Source organism: Ammospiza nelsoni, chromosome 11, assembly GCF_027579445.1.
Source record: "Ammospiza nelsoni isolate bAmmNel1 chromosome 11, bAmmNel1.pri, whole genome shotgun sequence".
NCBI lineage: Eukaryota > Metazoa > Chordata > Aves > Passeriformes > Passerellidae > Ammospiza > Ammospiza nelsoni.
Window position 1 is genome coordinate 9,306,153 of NC_080643.1, and position 17,696 is coordinate 9,323,848.

The 17,696-nt window shown below is 46.4% G+C and overlaps 1 protein-coding gene across 1 annotated transcript in view; it reads right to left on the reverse strand.

The window, feature by feature from the left end:
- Positions 1–17,696, reverse strand: part of PLXNB1 (plexin B1) — a 76,691-nt gene that overhangs the window by 6,722 nt on the left and 52,273 nt on the right. Inside the window, exons 12-31 of the mRNA XM_059480245.1 lie at positions 17,444–17,569; positions 16,227–16,349; positions 15,222–15,315; positions 14,804–14,970; positions 13,630–13,781; positions 11,692–11,797; positions 10,238–10,374; positions 9,441–9,617; positions 9,091–9,259; positions 7,740–7,982; positions 6,317–6,493; positions 5,838–5,986; positions 5,375–5,475; positions 4,400–4,617; positions 4,034–4,212; positions 3,476–3,542; positions 2,772–2,918; positions 2,127–2,304; positions 1,218–1,321; positions 475–559 (exon numbers count right to left, since the gene is read on the reverse strand). Coding sequence (XP_059336228.1) covers positions 475–559; positions 1,218–1,321; positions 2,127–2,304; positions 2,772–2,918; positions 3,476–3,542; positions 4,034–4,212; positions 4,400–4,617; positions 5,375–5,475; positions 5,838–5,986; positions 6,317–6,493; positions 7,740–7,982; positions 9,091–9,259; positions 9,441–9,617; positions 10,238–10,374; positions 11,692–11,797; positions 13,630–13,781; positions 14,804–14,970; positions 15,222–15,315; positions 16,227–16,349; positions 17,444–17,569 — 2,899 coding nt within the window. The remainder of the gene's footprint in view (positions 1–474; positions 560–1,217; positions 1,322–2,126; positions 2,305–2,771; positions 2,919–3,475; positions 3,543–4,033; positions 4,213–4,399; positions 4,618–5,374; positions 5,476–5,837; positions 5,987–6,316; positions 6,494–7,739; positions 7,983–9,090; positions 9,260–9,440; positions 9,618–10,237; positions 10,375–11,691; positions 11,798–13,629; positions 13,782–14,803; positions 14,971–15,221; positions 15,316–16,226; positions 16,350–17,443; positions 17,570–17,696) is intronic.

Sequence of the window (17,696 nt, forward strand, 5' to 3'; positions counted from 1 at the left end):
TTCAGGGTTGAACCACCCTTTTGCTGAAGAAGTTTTGCTCCATATCCAATTTCAATCTCTTAAACTGCAGCCTGTGGCTACTATCCCTCATGCCACAGGAATATCCATGGGGTTGTCCACTCTGCCAGGCAGTAAGGAAACTGCTTGACATCCCATCATCCCTCTCAGGCCATGCTCAGCACCTGAAGGCACAAAGATTGCTGCAAGTAGCAGACTGTGGTCAGCCCTAGAGAGTCAGACAACTGTGCTTGTTCTGCATTTTCACACCCAGCCCAGCCTTCCTCTGCTCTCACACTTTTGCTTTTCTCTGACCTCACCTGATCAAACTTTCACATTTCCTGACAATCCTATGAGGGTCCAAAGCATGTGTCAGCCTTCTATATCAGCATAAAGCTGGGGCTACATCAAGAGACTTGTTCCACTAACTGGCAAGTGCTCTGAAGTAATTTTATGAGAACAAGTCATCAAACTCACTTTCTCCTGGGATGTAATCCTGATTTTCCCTGTGGATGTGCTTGGTCAGGCGTGGGACAAGTGCTACTGTTGCTCCATCAGGCACCTGCACACAAGGAAAACAACAATATTCAAAGCAAATGGCAGGTTTCTCATCAGCATAATAGGCAAGTGCTTGTAGAGCATAACAGGCTGTACTATCACTAGAAATAGGGACAGAAATAGGGATTTAGAGGCACCATCACTGTCTTTCCTGAGGGTGAGAAAATCTTGTCTGTACCAATTAAAGAGCAAATGTTCAAAGCACAACGAAGATAATACTCAGGGATTGAGGTCATTCAGATCTAGAACATGTTGCAGCAAGGTACTAACATACTGCAAGATACAACACACTGGTGCAAGGTAATTAAAAAAATCCCTCTTTCCATTGTTAGAAGGTACTTGGCAGCTCAGTGTGTCATCACCTCCTGACTGATCTGGCCTGGAACAGGAACAGATCCAGTACATCACCTTCACTGCAGTATGAACTTGTGCCTATCCTTCCAAGCCCTACACATGCCCACATCTCAGGTATGGGGTAAGGACAGGGTTGTGTTTGAGGAAGTCAGGCTGCAGCCACAGTACTGACTTAACTTGAATTATGCTCTGCAAGAAAGGTTCAACCTTCTGACAGTGGTTCACCAGGAGCCAGAGCTACAAACAGAGTCTGACAGTGTGTACAAGGATGAGAGGAGAGATATGGCAATGGCAGACTGAGTTCTGACCTTGTAATGCTGAAGAGTGTTCAGACGTTTCCAAGTTCCTTGAACAACAGATGTCACATCCTCATCGGACAGTATCAGATGACCTGCCAGCCCTGATCTCCACTCTACAGCCATTGAAACACAGAAAAGGAAAGGATTAACTGCTCATTCGAGCCATCATCTGCGTCAACCTGGCTGACCTCATTAAACACCCTTTGCTCCTTGTCAGCTTTTACCTGTGCTATTTCACAGACAACATAACCTGAGCAAGTGTCTGTCATGATGCTGACTCCCGCAGTCCCAGGACAGACCCCTCTGAGCACAGGGACAGGTGGCCTCATGGCCTCCCATGTTCCACCTGTCGTGTTCCTACAAATTCTGTCAGATTGTGACTCTCCAAGGAGGTGGCTCAAACCACAAACATGCACCCATAGTTCTTATCAGCTACTATTTCCTCAGTACCTTCTCATCCCTAAATCAACAGAATTAAGAAGATGGAAAACTGAGTGTTTTCTCTCCCAATGTAAGTTCTATCATTCATTAGCTACCACGGACAAAATCCTCCCTGACATATATTATTAAAAGGCTGCCAGGAAGTGCCAGTCTATGCCCACAGCATCTTTTCACTGCACTCAAATCCTCCTCCCCTCCCACACTTTTTCCATATCCCTTGGACCAAGCCATTGCTGTGGTCTGAGTCTGGCAAAGAACACCATGAAGTGAAAGAGGGTGACCCCAATTGCTTTTTTCCCACCCCTACCTCTTTCTGTTACAGCCTCCTCCCTGTTGTGCTCAGCCAGGCTGGTCAGTGATTCTGCACACTCAGCACAGAACGACAAATGTCACACATGCAAGGCTGCTGTGCACAGACACTGAATCACCATTCCTTCACTTCCTCACTGAGTTTTGTCACCAAAGAGCTCTGCTCACCGAGGTCCAGGGTGTCTGGGTCTGGCCGGTGACAGTATGGCGTCCCTTTATAGATCTGATCTAGGATTTTCTCCTTCACCTGCGTTATGGTGTCACAGTCCAGCACTTTCGCAGAAATCCCTTGAGATTCTTCTGCCCCTCCTGCACCAACTCCTGCTTGTGTCAAAGCATTTAAGGTCTGGGGAAGAAAAGGTCACAGCTACTCAGCTGATAAGATTACATCTGACATCTGACACATTTACACCTTTGATGGCTGGCATTCAGGCAAGTTAACAGCTAGTCCTCTCACTGGGAGATTCAGAAGATAATACATCACAGATGTTAAACACCTCATCTTGTATTCTTAGCCCTGTGTCAAGAGCTGGAAGCCGGTTCAAGAGCATTGGGCAGGAGCTTCGAGGTGCCATCAGCAATGTCACCCCCTTATTTCTAGACACAGCACAGCACGTACACCAGATGAGTGTGGTGAAGGCTCCCATCAGCCTGGGGCAAAAGTGCCTGATTTAGCAGAGCTCTTCATCATTTACGAACCTGTGCTGCTGGAACAAACCTGGCTCCTAGGAGACAGTGGCAGGATGTGCTTTGGTTATGGGAGCAGAGACATCCAGCCCTGGTGTACAAGAGGACAGAAGATTTGGCACTTACCAGAGTGCGGTACTCGAGGTCCTCTCTCAGAAGGCGGTTGTCATTCAGGGTATATTTGGCTTTCCCCGTCACCCAGTCAACTGGCCCTTTATCCACCTGGTGTTTGATTCCTCGAAACAGCATGTAAAGGGGCTCCCCAACAGAATCCTGGCATGGAAAGGAAGGAGAGAAATTCAGCTTGCTCCTCCCAGCAGAACCTCAGGCGTGGAAACATGGATATCAAGCAGGACTGAGGATATAGCAGCTGAGCCACAGCAGGCAAAGACAGAGCCTGTGTCAACAGCTCCTGCTCCATGCACAGGAAAAGTGCTCTGTCCAGCTACCAGAGAAATGCACATCACCAAGGCATTGTTCTGCCTCTGTGTCACTAATCTGAGAGAATCCTTGCTGCCTCCCCAGCCCTCTAGAAAAGGAATTAGACCAGCATCTGTCCTCCCATGCACAGACCAGCCTGTGTCCTGTGTGTTTCAAGATAAAGGAGCTACACTGAGGCCTCCATGACCTGGTGACACATCCTGGAAACAAGTGGTATTGATGCTGATTTAAGAATCCCCATTCCCAGTGAGCAGTCCAGCCCTTAATCCTTCACCCTGAAATACAAGGTGACCCTGGCACTATTTCAGCTATGAGTGAGGCACAAAGCAAAGCTGTGCCTGTCTCCCCTCTTTTGGCCCCTCTACATTACAATGGGACAAAGAGCTCACCCTCACAAAGGCGTACAGGCAGATGGACATCCAGTTGGTCAACAGCTTCTCTACCACTGTTTCTGTCCTGAAAAAGAGCATCAGGTTGGTCACAGAAATGTGGTGCAGAACTGGGGGAGATTTGGAGGTAAAGATTTGTGCCCTTTGGAAGAAAGGCAGACTAAGTCACAATACAGAATGGAGAGGAAAGAAAATCCTTTCAAGACCAGCACAGTTAATGCTTTTTACACTGCTTACTGGAAGCACTTGTCAGCCTGAAGGAGGCACCAAATCACAGAACTGGAGAGACAAGAAGCAGGAACAGTGGCAAGCCTCTGGCAGGTCTCAAACAATGGAAATGTGTTCAGATCAGAAGGATGACCAGATAGGAGACTATTGGGGATCTAAACATGGGAGATATCTCAGTTCAGCTTCCAAACATGGCATGACTGTGAACTCAAGAGACCTCTAAACAGCAAAGTGGGATTAGAAGACTTGGCAGAGCCTTTCAGAGTTTGCCAACCAGGCAGAAAGGCTCTGTCCCCTCAGGAGTGGGACCATCATGGCTGGCTCACTCACCTCCGCAGCATCAGCTTGGGGTTCTTGGCCACGTACTGCTCCACAAGGTCATTCAGGAGTGTTTTGAGGATGTCAGTGAAGTACTCCAGCTTCCCATGCAGTGACACCGTGAGCAGCGACGCCACATAGGCCCGGTCTCTGGGAGAGAAAGTGCGCTGGATCTCCAGAGTGTGGATGAACTGGTGGGAGACAGAAATGCCAATGTGTGACTCTGCTGCAAACAAAGCAGTCACAGCTGCTGGCTCTTGGAAGAAGAGGTGCAGATAACTATTAAGGAATGAACCTTAACAGACACTGCCCACCTCCTGCTGCCAGTACCATGGCTCTGGCCCCGCAGCAGGCTGCCAGCAGAGAGAGGGACATTACCTTTGTGAGGAAGAGTTTGCTGTTGAGGAGGTTGGAGAGCTGGACCAAGCCCTGCTCCACTGTTTGCCGTCGGCACTCAGGGATGTCAAGGTCCCTCTGCAGTGGGGACTCACGGTGGCCAGGAAAGAAAATGCGTTCTGCATAGGACTTGTAGTCCAGGAAGGGGATCCCTGTGCCCACAAGGTCACTTGTGAGGTCCATCATCTCAGTCATCAGGTCTGAGGGAAAGGAAAATGCCCATGAGGATGACACAACTGACATGATCTCAAGTGATAGTGCAGAGCATGAGGTAAGTGGAAGAACCAGGGCCAGCAGCATGGGACTGAGAAACAGGAAGGATGTTTCCTCTCAGGAAGAGGCATATTGGGGTGTCATTGCTAGAACATTTAAAGCTAGACTAGGCAGCAGGAGAAAAAGCATGAGGAATGTTCCAATCAGGAGCTGGTTTCCAATTTTGTAAAGAGGAAGCCACTGTTCAACACACATCTGTGGTTACAGGCATTAACAACAGCAAAGATAGAGTATTGGATACTTGCTCCTCACTCCTTCACACATTAATTGGAGACTACAGTCTCAGTGACCTGCAGAGTTTCAGAACCCCACAGTTGTAAAGAGCTGAAGTATAAAGCATGTAAGCTTAGAATACGGGCTGCAATTCAATTTGCCCTACACAAAGACTGGGCTAGTAGTTGTCCTAAGATCCCTCCAATTGTGCTGTCTTGACTTTTACCTCTTCACCTGAGTCTGGAGGATGAAGTGGAGAATGAGAGAGGTCTGTATAAATCACTGTGCCCTGAATTAAACAATTAAAAAAGGAAGAATTTGGCTCTACGTTTCTATGCAGTGGCACAGGATAAATTATCGCCTGCTCTGAGCTACACAGACAAGTACACAGGAATGGGAAGAGAGGTAGGGTTGAGGGAAGTTCTCCAAGTTTCCCTGAAGCTACAGAAACCCAGGAGCTCAGTGACTGACCTGTGAATTCCTTTTTGCATCTGTCCCGAACACTCGTTTCCAGATTTTCCAGTTGGATTTGAACTTTCTTGTAATCCCTCAGAGCCTGTTTGCTCTTCCTCCTGCAATAAGAAGGAAAATTGTTCTTGGTGGCACTAGCCCAGGGACTGTCCTTGCCAACTGCTATGCTGCTGCCAGGGCTGAGGCAATTTCTACAAAGCATCAATTTTGCAGGACACCACACAGCATACAATAAACTAGATGCGTCTCTTGAAGCACCTGTTAGAGTCTAATGAACCACAGTGCAGACTGTGACTAGCAGTGCAACATGCCTCCTGCATCCAACACCACCAGGGGCTCAGAATTTGGCACAAAATAAAGAAAATTGTAGCCTTGTTTGGGCCCAAGATGTACACGCTTGGTGACACCCACTGAAAAACACTGAGAGGAACTTAAAGGCTTCTCCCATGCCAGCACTTCTTACCTGTATATGAAGACAATGACCAGAACAATCAGTGCCACAAAGGATGCACCAACACCCAAACCAATCTGTGCCTCCAGTGGGAAGGTGAGCTGGCTCTCTGTGTCATACTGCACTCGGCCCAGGAGGAAGTTCAGGTTTCCCATCTGAACCTGTGAAAAGTAAGTATTAGCCATGATGATTCCATTCCTCTGTGCAGGAATTAAATACAAAGCCACAGGGCTTCTCCAGAATGAGCACAGGGGGCACACAGCTGCCCAGAAGAGCTGTCCCACAGCAGTGAACCCAGCTATACTGTTTACTTTCAGGCAACTTTAGCCTTTAAGAGCAGAATTTGAGAACAAGACCAGTTTCCTGCCACCCCTGTTACCTCCCCCATCCCTCAGCAGGGCTTGTACCTTTCCTAACTTCACATCCCACTCCCACTTCTTGCACATGCCTCTAGAAATGCCAGGTTCCTGGCAGTGCTGCTGATGTCCTACCGTGAACTCCGGGAGCAGGTCCGTGCCCTCGCGCTTGGTGCGGTGCCGCGGAGCCGGCTGCTCCGAGGGCGGCTCGCAGTACAGGTGATTCCTTGTTAGTGTCTTCACCACACAGATGCCTTCCCCAATCATAGCCATAACTTCATCCTTGGAAATAGCCAGATCTAGATTTTCCCCCTGAAATACATTTGGACAGCACATAAGATCAGTGAAAAAACAACTATGAATTACCATGGCTTCAGAGAAGACGGAGGAGACCAATACCATGAGATGAAAGCAGCCTTTTTTCTTCTTTGTTTAAGCTCACATGTGAATAGGCTGCAGGAGTTAAGTTTGTAAGCTAAAAAATTCAGTTGCATATGATTTAGATTTAGCTTTAGGACCTGTAGCACACTGCATAAGTACAGTTATAAATAGCCTGTCCTCTTAAGGCTCTTCAGTGAAACCCAGCTAAGCTCAGCTCTTCACTCTGTATATTTAAAAAGGTAGTCTCATGTCAGTTAACCTGCACACTCAGCTGAGTCAATCAATGCCTTTCAAAGGTATAACATATCTGTGCTATTTCTCTTATTTGCTTTAATTTTGGGGGATTAAGACTTTTTCTTTTTTTAATAAAACCATGCTGACTGATGTTAATTACATTTTTATGCTTTAATGCTTTCTAAGCCCAGAGCTCTGTCAGGGTATCCCAACAGGCTGACAGATCAACCTCCTTGTCTTTTAAAGTTCTCTTCCAGTCTTCTCAACCTGCCCTACATCTCCATGATGCATTCAACTCCAATGGCAGTGGTCTAGGCATTTCTATGCTTTTACATCCTCAGAGTTTTTCACCCATATGCAAAAGGACAGCATGTGGAGAATTTGCACCTACAGCTGCAGCCATTACCTTCTTTAAGAGTACTGGACTGAAAAGTACCTTTCCATACAAACAAAATACCTCAATTTTTTTCTTGCATGTACAGTAAAATAGAGTCACTGTGCTCTTCTGTATAATCTTTAATGAGTGATGTTTCTGCCTTCACTTAGTAACAGGTCTTCCCCACTGGCAGGATTCTTTTACTCCTAAATTATTTCTGGATGAAACTGAAGTAGTTATGATAGAGTTAGCAGCTGAGAACAGGATGTGGGGATAATGTAGTACTAATATCTCATATACAAACAATTTATTAGGATTAAATAAAACCCCAAAAGCAAACCACAGAAGTTTCCATAAGCCCTATGAAGCCCTAGAAATTATTTATGGACTCAGGAGGCTTTTTTGATGCACTTTTCCCCTCCTCTTATGAACTGTTTCTCACAGGCCAAAGCAGATGTGCTGTGACAGGTTGCAACCTGTCAAATGCTTTAAAAACCTTGGATGCTGTATGACACAAACTTAAAATTTCATACAAGGAACATGAATTCCAGCTGGTTTTTGTCTTACCTCCACAGAGATGACACTTCCTGGCTTGTGACGATATGGTTTGGCAGGGTCCTCAGCATTCAATGGTTTTAGGATGGGATTGACTTCATAAGAGAAAGGCATGGGATGCAGTGAGTTGAAATCAAAGCTCAGATTATCCAGAATAAATTCCAGTTTGATTCGGACACTCCTCAACAGCAGGTTAATGGCTGGAGTTTTGCACAGGATCAGGTAGGAAGAGTTAACGAGACATGGTTCTTCAAACTAAGTGGAAAAGGCAAAAAAATGTGTCAGTAATGGAACACCAGTGCTTCTCCTGCAGCTTGGCAATACTTTCCACCCCAAACAATCTGGGGCCAGTCTGCATTCTTCTAGTCTGGAGAAATGCCAGAAGAACCCTGCTTAACTGTAAAGGGGAAAAATCCAAGATCTGAGGAATTCCCCATGTTGCTCTAAAGGAAAGCTTTCATAGCACTGGTTTTGTTGGAAGGTCTCAGCAGTGGGAATCAGCTCTGACATTCCCCTGGCAGCAAATTCTGGAGAGAGACCAGCTTTAGATTTCCCTGCTCTGAGAGAATAGCACCAAACATCTTCAATGCAAGGCTGTTTTCCCAGTCTGAATGCTTCTGTGAAAGTGTTCCCATGCCTGGTTGGATATGTTTTGTACATTCAATGAAAGCATTAGAGCATTTTTTTTTCTGCCCTACAGTCACAAATCTTTCATAAGAACATTGATAAAACCAGCTTTTATTGATGCCTGTGCATCAGGAGCACATTTATGACAGGAAGCCCATCATCATTTGCACTAATGATGCAAATCCTTCTTGTACTTGGGCAGCCAAACCACCCTCTACCTCTGCAAACTCTGCTGCATGCTCTGTGACCTTGATGACCACATCAATATCTCTGTAATGACCCATCTCAGCAGACTGGCAGAGGAGAGCAGAAAATAATTGTGGTGCTGGTAATTTCACTGCCTAGTTTTGTATGTCAGAGTGAAAGACATCCCAGGAACTACAGGGACAGACTGAAATATGCAAAAGGAAGAATCTGAAGCACAGACGCATTGAGCAACACAAACTCTCTGGCTCAGATGTAGATTCCTTTATCTCCACCCTGCTGCATTGCTATTTCTGTCCCACATCACAGCCCTGCACATCTCTAGGCAGACGGAGCCCATGGAAATGTTTGTGGAAGTGCTTAACCTCTCAGCCTGGCAGAGTACACTTCCATAGGCCAAGACTGTTAGCACGATCCAAGCAGATAACAGCAAGTGGTGGGAGGAAAAAAGCCCTAGGGACAGAAAGGCCACTTCTTCAGAGGTGGAACATCAACCCTTGTGCACCCACACCCCCACAGAGTGCTGTGCTACCTGCTGGATGCTGCACAGAGAGCCCTCAGGACACTCAGAGTCCGGGACGATCCTTCGCCATCGCCCCACTCCTCGGCGCCGGCGTTCAGATGGAGAAACCGTAACTCGGATCTTTGGTTTCTGTACAACATCCAAGTTGTATCCATGAACTCTGAGCACTCTCCCTCCACTGAAAGACAAAAGGAGTTGATCTGATTCACCTGTAATTCATTAGCTCAATTCTGTCCATCCTTCAGTTTATGCTCATTCTGACAAGCCTGGCTTCACCCCAAAGTGCTACTCAAGAGAGAAGACATTGGTGCTGCAGCCCCAGCACACTGCCCAGGGGAAGGGATACTCATTCTTTCTACCTGAGGAAACTTTTAGGTGGCTCTGCAAAAGTGATGTTGGGATCCAGAGTATATCTAAAGAGGGATCCTTCCAATCTCCGCTCCTGCTCCCCGTATTTGATGGTGACTGGGAGTTCTGTGGACACATTGCTGGGACTTGTCTGGCACGCCAGCTGATCCTCTGTCATCTCAGAGAGGCTTGGAGAGACAAGAAAAACAAGGGATTAACACAGCCACTGCAGAGACAGATTTTATAGTACTGTGTCTTTCTCTTCGTAGAGAGTCTGCAAACCTCTTCTGCTATTTTCCTGACTCTCACGATAAAAGCTCTTGTGCCTTATCTGTGCAAGTAACAATTGCTGGGCAGCTGTTTGGAGCAGCACACAGACAAAAAGCAGGTACAATCAGTGTCCAGACTGAAGGGACTGGACACATGCTACCAAGGCATGTGCACCTCCTCACCAGCAGTGAGGTGAGGCAGATTTATGTGTCCCTGGGTGCAAGGAAACAAGCAGCTCTTGGGATCAGGCTGCAGAAGCCAACTGCAGCTCCCCACCAGCAAAAGCAAAGTGTCAGGGTGGGTTACAGTCCTGTCAAGGGACAGGCAGAACAGAGGTGTGCAGCCCTGCTCATGCCCAGGGAAGGTGGGCCAGCATCTAAGATGGTTGAGGTTGCTGCCATGACCCTCACAGGGAAGATCCCCTGAAACACAGAGGAAAGCAGAGCTCCAGCTGCTCCATGCAGCATCACACCCTGGGAGGATCTAGGAGGGACTCAGGACAGTGCACAGATAGCATACTGGCAAGTTCTGATCTTACATTTGGCAGGGGAGGTCTCCAAGCAGGACACTGATCTCATTAGGATGCCCAGTCAGCAGCTTTGAGCCTAGAAGAGTAAGGCAGGTTCCTCCTGCTTTGGGACCCTGGGTTGGAACAATGGATTTCAGCTCTGGATTCTAGAAGAGGGAAGAAAAAAAAAAATAAAAGGGAAGTGAATGACAAGGACCTCAAAAGACAAGACAAGGAAAGAAAACAGCAGAATGTGTTCAGTAGCCTACAATGCTCTGAAAATAGAAGCTACAGATCCAAATTACAGCCAGGCCTCAGCTGTACTCCAGCAGCTACTTTACTGAGCAGAGGAGGGATCAATAACACCAGCAAGAACCATGAATCAAGGACCTCTCCACAAAGTGCCAAAGGCATATGGATGCTGCAAACAGCAGAGCTCTGAGCCTCACACACAAACCTGAGGATTAACAGTCCAAAGGGATTGTTCAGATCAGTAACTGGATTAATAACTCAGTTTAAGAAAAACAAGGTAGAAAATAAATTGCTTGTTTGCCTAACAGATGAGGAGATTAGCAGCAGGGAGCCCTAAGAATTTTTGTTGAGACCTGTGCTGTACTAAAAAAAACTTAGTACAACTGAGGAGCTGCTGCAAAATTTAGCCAAGTGACACAAGTAAGTCACTCCTGACAAACAAAAAGCAAGATCCATGAAGTAAGAAGGAGGAAAGAGACTAAAGGATAAAAAGCAAACATGTACACCGTTGCTAGTCTCTAAATAGCATCCTGGTGATAACCAAAAGAGGAGCAACAAGCATAATCTAGTACATAAAATGGTTCTATCGAACCAAAAATGGAACAACTCAAGACTTGTCAGAATCTCTTGTAAATTGCACAGAAAGGAAGAAAAAGAAGCAATTGTATTTAAAAGTTACTTAAGTATTATTTCATAGTTGCTGGGTTTAAGATATCAAAAAGTTATCAGAAACATGTTTAAAAATGATAGGAAGCATTGCTCCACACAATGCACAGGAATTTTGGACTTACTGGCACCAGCTGCTGAAGGTCAGAAGATAAAAGCATGTTCAAACAGCAATTTGCATATTAACAAAAGAAAAGTCAGCAGTCTTTGTAAGATGTTCAGTCATAAAAAAAAAAAGTCTTCAAGTTGGAAACAGGAAAAATACAGAGTATCCTTAAGTATTTAACAGCTACCATTGTCAAAAAAAGAAATAAAATCACTCGACTACAGGATCTTTAGTATTACCAGTACAGCTGTTCTTATAATCCAAAGGGGGGTGAGGGAGGAACAAACAAAACCAAACGAAAAAAAAAACAAAAAAACAGTACACCACACAGCACAAGCAGCAGAAAAATCAGATAAAAATACCAGCAGCAAGGGCCTGGTAGAGTCCTGTAAGTTCATGCAATAAACAGCCATTTAGCAGAGATACTGGGAAAAGAGGGGAGGTATTTTAGTTCTATTACCTGATAAGTGAAAACATGACCAGAAACCCCACGGCCTCCTCCAGGCACCTCCACCACGATGTGCCCAAACCTCTCGGTCCAGCTCCCGCCGGTGACGCACACGATGCTGCAGGACAATCCAAGAACAAAGTCACACCAGGGGAGAGCAGGGGAGCTGCATCCACTGCAGCACGGCCTAAAAACATCTAGCAACATTAGTTCCCTTCTTCCAGCCTTATCTGATGCTCAGAATATGCAACCAAACATCAAGAAATACCTCTAAAAAAGCTGGGTTAGGTGCAGCAGAAAAAAGCAAGGACCAGTTTCAAACATGCTCATCCTATCTAAAATTACTCTTTCTGGGACAGACAGGATGAATCCCACTGTGTCACAGATACACAGAGTCCAAGAACTCTTCTATATTCCAGAGCTGATCAAAATCAGTTGCATCTGGAGGGACCTCAGGCCAGCAGTGGTCAATCCACACATTAGTGCTGTGTCTGATGCAGAAGACTCAAGACCTGGGTTTAGCTGTCACTGGTCTTCAGCAAGTGGCCTCTCCAACCAGCCAGATCTTCTGATCTGCACCAGCCATTCCTCCCAGCCCTTTTTCCAGACATAATTTGCTATGGGAGATGCTGAAAAGATAAAAAGTCTAACTGTACTTAGAACAGAGCAGCAAGGAGTCCCATGTTACAGCACTCATTTGCTAACAGAAAAGCTAATCTGCAGGAGACTTCCCAGCCCTCCTGCATAGCAGGAGATTAATTTTGTCTGGGCCTTGCTCAGGAGCAGGTTCCAGGTTCACAGCTATATCCCCTCAAATAAAGAGGCTGAGGAATTTGAACTTAGTGCAGTCCAAACCAAGACCCTGTGATGCCAGGTGATTTACAGATACAGAACACAGACAGTGCTAACCCCAGAAAGATTAAGCTGTAATTCTAGGATGAAAACAGAAAGCAGATGGATTCAGACAAACAAACTGCACAGACAGGACAACACTGCTCAACACAGCAAGCCATTCCCAGCAGGATCTTACCTGGCTCCTAGAGGGAAGGGTGCTACAATTACTGCTACCATGAAATGGAAAAACATGTTTGTGATAGCTCTGACAAGAATTTACTCACAATTTCCCTCCTCTTCTCCTGCTGGTTGTTTGGCTCCTCTCCCTCCCTTGTCCAAAGCTCCCACCTACCTGCCCTGTCACGGGCCAACTACACAAATGTCCTTTTCTCCTTATCCCCCATTCATACCTCTTAACACCTAACTACTGCTTTATTATTTCGTTCTGCCCTGGCCAGACACACCAGCTGCACAATTCTCTATCACTGACATGAGCCACATTCAGGAGGATAGGTCTTTCTGCTTCTCATCCTTCTCCTTGCCACTACTTTTACAAGCACTGTGTGACCTGTCAGGCATTCCTGGCCACCAAAAGAGTGGCACTGGGCCCACCAGGATGTCCTCATCTGTCCCTGGCAGGGAGGATCTTTTCTTTGAGTTTGTTCCTGGGGGGAAGTCTTGCTAGCAAGTGAAGACTGATAGTCTAGGGGTCTGCCTTCAACCACATGCTCCCATCCTCACCCTGTGTTAACACAGTCAGGCTATTTCCCTATCAGTGACACTTGCACAAGCCATGTCCTTTGCTTTATTGAAATCTCCTGTGGCTGAGTGAGACACCCATGAAATTGCAGGGTTCTGAGCCCACAGCTCCATGCTGTCTGGGCAGTGTGGTTGGAACAAGGCATCACTGTTTGGCTGTCACCTTGTACACACCCTTATCTCTCTAGGGTCACTGCCTCAGCAAGTACTCACACAGTGACCTTACTCAGGGCATTTCCTGGGAATGGGCAGGGCTCAGCAGCTACTACAGCAAAGGCAAAGACATCTAAGGCTGGGTCAGCAGCCAAGGGAAAAGCCAGCGCCTGCCTCTGGGAGAAGGTTTCACAGATACTCTACCTGCTAGAGATCTCATACTCTTGAGCATCTACGGCACAGGGAATTCCTGCAACAGTGACAGTTTCTGCAATGTCTTGATGTTTCTGCCCGAGGTTTGAGCCAGTGATGGTGATTCTAGTGCCACCTTCCACTGGTCCAGACAGGGGGTACACCTGCAAAGACATCCGCGCACGTGTAAATGTCACAGCATCTCAGACCTCCACAGTCTGGTGACTGATCTACAGCACAGGGCCCTTCAGCTGCCCTGGTGCAAACTCTGCCTGTTCAGGTCACTGCTGTTGACTCCTTTTACTGGCTTGGATTAGTCCCAGGCTGCAGTCTCACTAGAAGAAAGGCCATAAAGAACATCACAGTTGGAGCCTTCTTTCTCAGACCTCGCTGATGCCAGCAGTCCCCACCCAGAGGTGATAATCCACTTAGAAGGCAAAGACTGTCCTACTTTGCCTTCCCATCAACATGCTGACCACTCCACAGGGCATTTCTGCTGAAGAGTGGGAATGCACAAGCCAATACATGTTACTAGTATTGAAGCAGCAAGCACCATTCCCCCCTCAGCATCAGGACAACAATGAATTGCATGCTGCACAAATGTCAAAGCTCTGTCCCTGAGCAGCATCCAAGGTAAACTAAGACAAGATGCAGCACATGGATGTTGTGTGCCACTGAAGGGAGGACAAGCTGACAGCAAAAGGGACACATGGCTACAGACACTTGTCATGTGGCAGTTAGCAAGAAACATTTAAAATAAACAGACAAAAAATAATTATTTCCAGGAACCTGTCATGCCTTTCCCATCATTGCTGTGCTGTTGCCATTAGGTTTTACCCTCCTCTGCCCCAGGCTTAGTTGGGCCAACCTGTTCCAGGGTCTGGCTCAGGACAGTTGGAGGATCCATCCTGTGGACCATTTCCCAGCTCCTGAATGATTCTGGTGTGCCAGTTTCAGCTGAGATACAAATGAATCATTCCCCACTGTTCTCTATTAGCAAACTGAAAGCCCAGCAACAACAGTCTAGAATTCTCACAACACCAGGGACTCCAACTGAAGTTCTTCTTCAGAAGGTCAATAAATGAAAGAGCTGCACTGTTTGCTGAGTTCACAGCCCTTTGATTTCCACTGCAGAACGGAGCCCTCCTTGCCCTGTGTGCAGTACACCAGTGAGCAAATTACTCACAGAATGAATGAGAGGTGCTGGACACAGGTCTTCAATTTCTTCTTTGCAAGAGCCCCTGAAGATACAGCTGGGGTTGTCACCTCCACACCACACACAGTTGTACTTTGAGTCAGCTGTTTGGCAGCGGCTACAATCAGTGTGTCCCACAGAGCAGTTGTAAAAAGTCACTGCAAAGGAGAAAAATTCAGAGGTACCTGCAAACATCCCCACAGGGCACAGCATAACCCAGCAACCTGGTGTCTTGTACAGACCCCACTCCTCCTCCTGCCCCTGTGACAAGTGACACAAGTGCAGCTCTGCTTTCCTTAGTTTTCTTGTGATAGGACTACCACAAGTATAAAAAGCCTCATTTGAGGATTTCTCAATTCCCTTCCACCTCATCTGCTGTGTTTTTACTGGGAAGGTGTTGCACTCCTACCATGAAGATCTGCAGCACTGTCCACTCGAAGGTGCCGTCGCCTCTGCACAAACACCACAGCATTGAATTCGAGTTGAGGTGCTGTGTAACTGTACTGCAAAGACAAAGATCATCAAGAGGACTTAACTCAGGCAAAAACAAACCAGCTGAATGGGCAAGAAGCCTCAATACTGAACAGCACATGGCACAAACAGCCTACATGGAACTTCCATGCATGCAGACATGGTTCACAGTCACAATTCTGCTCTAGAAAGAGCAGCAGGTTTAGGTTCACCAAGATGAACACTGAAAACCCAGTCTGTGCTCACAACAATACTCGTCTAACTTCCTAACTGCATTCCTAAGTGGCCAATTCCTATCTACAAGCCACCTGCTCAGAAAGCTGCTCAAGCTGGCATTTATATAATTTCAGTAGAGTTGACAATGTAGGATCACAATTGGTCTGCAGGGCTTGTGCACAAGAGCCTGTGTTGTTCTTCCCCCTTAACTATATGAGTTTGTGAAGTAAAAATAACATCTCTGCTTGCAAATCTTGCCTTAAGTAAAATTCACACAGCATCCAGAAGTGTACATGTCTGTTTTAGCTTTCCCTGATAATTTTATAATCCACAGGCCTGCTTCTATCACCAAGGACAAAATCAGTACTACAAACCAGCATTTTTCTTCTCACAAAAGAACAATCATCACAGGAGTCACGACGCAGAGAATGACAAACAACAGTGCCTCAAGCTAAAGCAGGAGTGGCACCATGCTGGCCAGTTCAGAGACAGCACCATCCCTGCCACAGCTAGTGCAGCAACAGATCATGTGGCTCAGGCTGCACAATCTTCCTGAAGTTGAAGGTACTAGTACTGGCAGGCAGCAGCATCATAGCTAAAGGCCCCAGAGTGCTAAATAGACTACAAATACTTTTGCAAAATATGCTCTTTTCTCCAGAGCTTGCCTTCCATCCTATTCTCCTGCTGAGCAAAACCTGCATGAACTGTGAAATGGCACAGCACTCACCTGGTTCATCTGGCAGGTGATATAACACAGGGACTTGTTTGTTTCTTCTCCTTCCACATAAGCTTCCATCACCACTGTCCTCCCCTCCAAATTCAAGACACACTCATAGTCCCACTGCTGGTCCTGCAGGAGGAGACACATGGCACCATTCCTCAGTGACACAGAGCTTTGGGCTGCACAGGTGTCATCCAGCCCCTCTCCAGTTCAGCACCCTTCCCCAAGCCACCAAGCCAGTAGCATGCTCCTCTCGTTCCCCTCGTTATGCCAACTCTATTCTATATTCAAGGGCTCTCTATGCAGTGACTGCCTCCATGTGTGAAGGGCAAACCAACACAAAACACCCAGAAAGGAGTGTGTGTGCCACTGTGTGGAGAACTTAGCACAGAGAGAGAAATAAAAAAAAACCAAATAGTGGGACTGTGAAGTTATGCCAGTACATCCCTGTGAAACACTAGCTGGAGATGAAGAATAGAGTACACAGATTAGGAGAGAGCATGTCAAAACCATTAAGTGTGTATTTCTCCTCCCTGTCTCTTTCCTGTAAACTTTCCACCAAATAGCTTAGATACTTCCTGTAAAAAAGCTAGATATGCATCTCTCTGGAACCAGCTCTGCTCCTCTGAGCAGTGCAGTATGTCAGCTTTAATGTATAAAGTAACAATTAGACTGTGGGCTGCATGTTCTGAGTTGTTTTTTTTGTCAAAGGTTACTAAATCATCTGTCTTGAGAAGCAAAGAGAATTTTTATCAGGGGCACACCCAAGAAACAGCTGTCAACAGTGGTTTTCCCCACTGCAGAAGTTTCAGGTATGGCAGGAATAGCCACATTAATGTAAGCATGCCAGAAAGTAAAGGGAACAGATGACTTGTCTTTAGCTTATGGAGAGACAAACAAACAGGATGGATTCAGCAGAAAGTTATTCCAAGAACTACCATCTGCAGTGCAGCACAGGTGCAATTTAATCCAAATACATGCAAATCTCCTCCAGCAGGTTGGTGCACACCTGTACTCTCCCTTTCTCTGGGTGACCTTCTACACATGAAGACATCCAGTTATGGAATTCTTTATGCACAGAAATAGGTTATTCCTCTAGGAGAAACCTAGGCAGAGTCACACCTGTATCTTACACATATTTTTAGCAGCCCAGTGGCCAGGTTGCCCAAACAGTGCCCTGCATTAATGCAATTGCTTGATGGTGATGGCATTGAGCTGCCTACCTGATAGAGGTGGAAGTTCTTTCCCAGCAGGGTTATCTTCCTCGCCACGTTAACTGGAAACAGTGAAGATCCCTGGATTCCCTGCACACAGGGACATGCATTTGGACCCCAGCTAGGCTCCTCACTCTGTAAAAAAAAAAACACAGGACACAACCCCTCCTATGTGCTGAAATCTGTAGATTTCAGATCAGCAACCTGTAAGAAAACTTCAAAGAGTTACAGTCTTAGACCATGAATTACAAAAGGCCAGTAA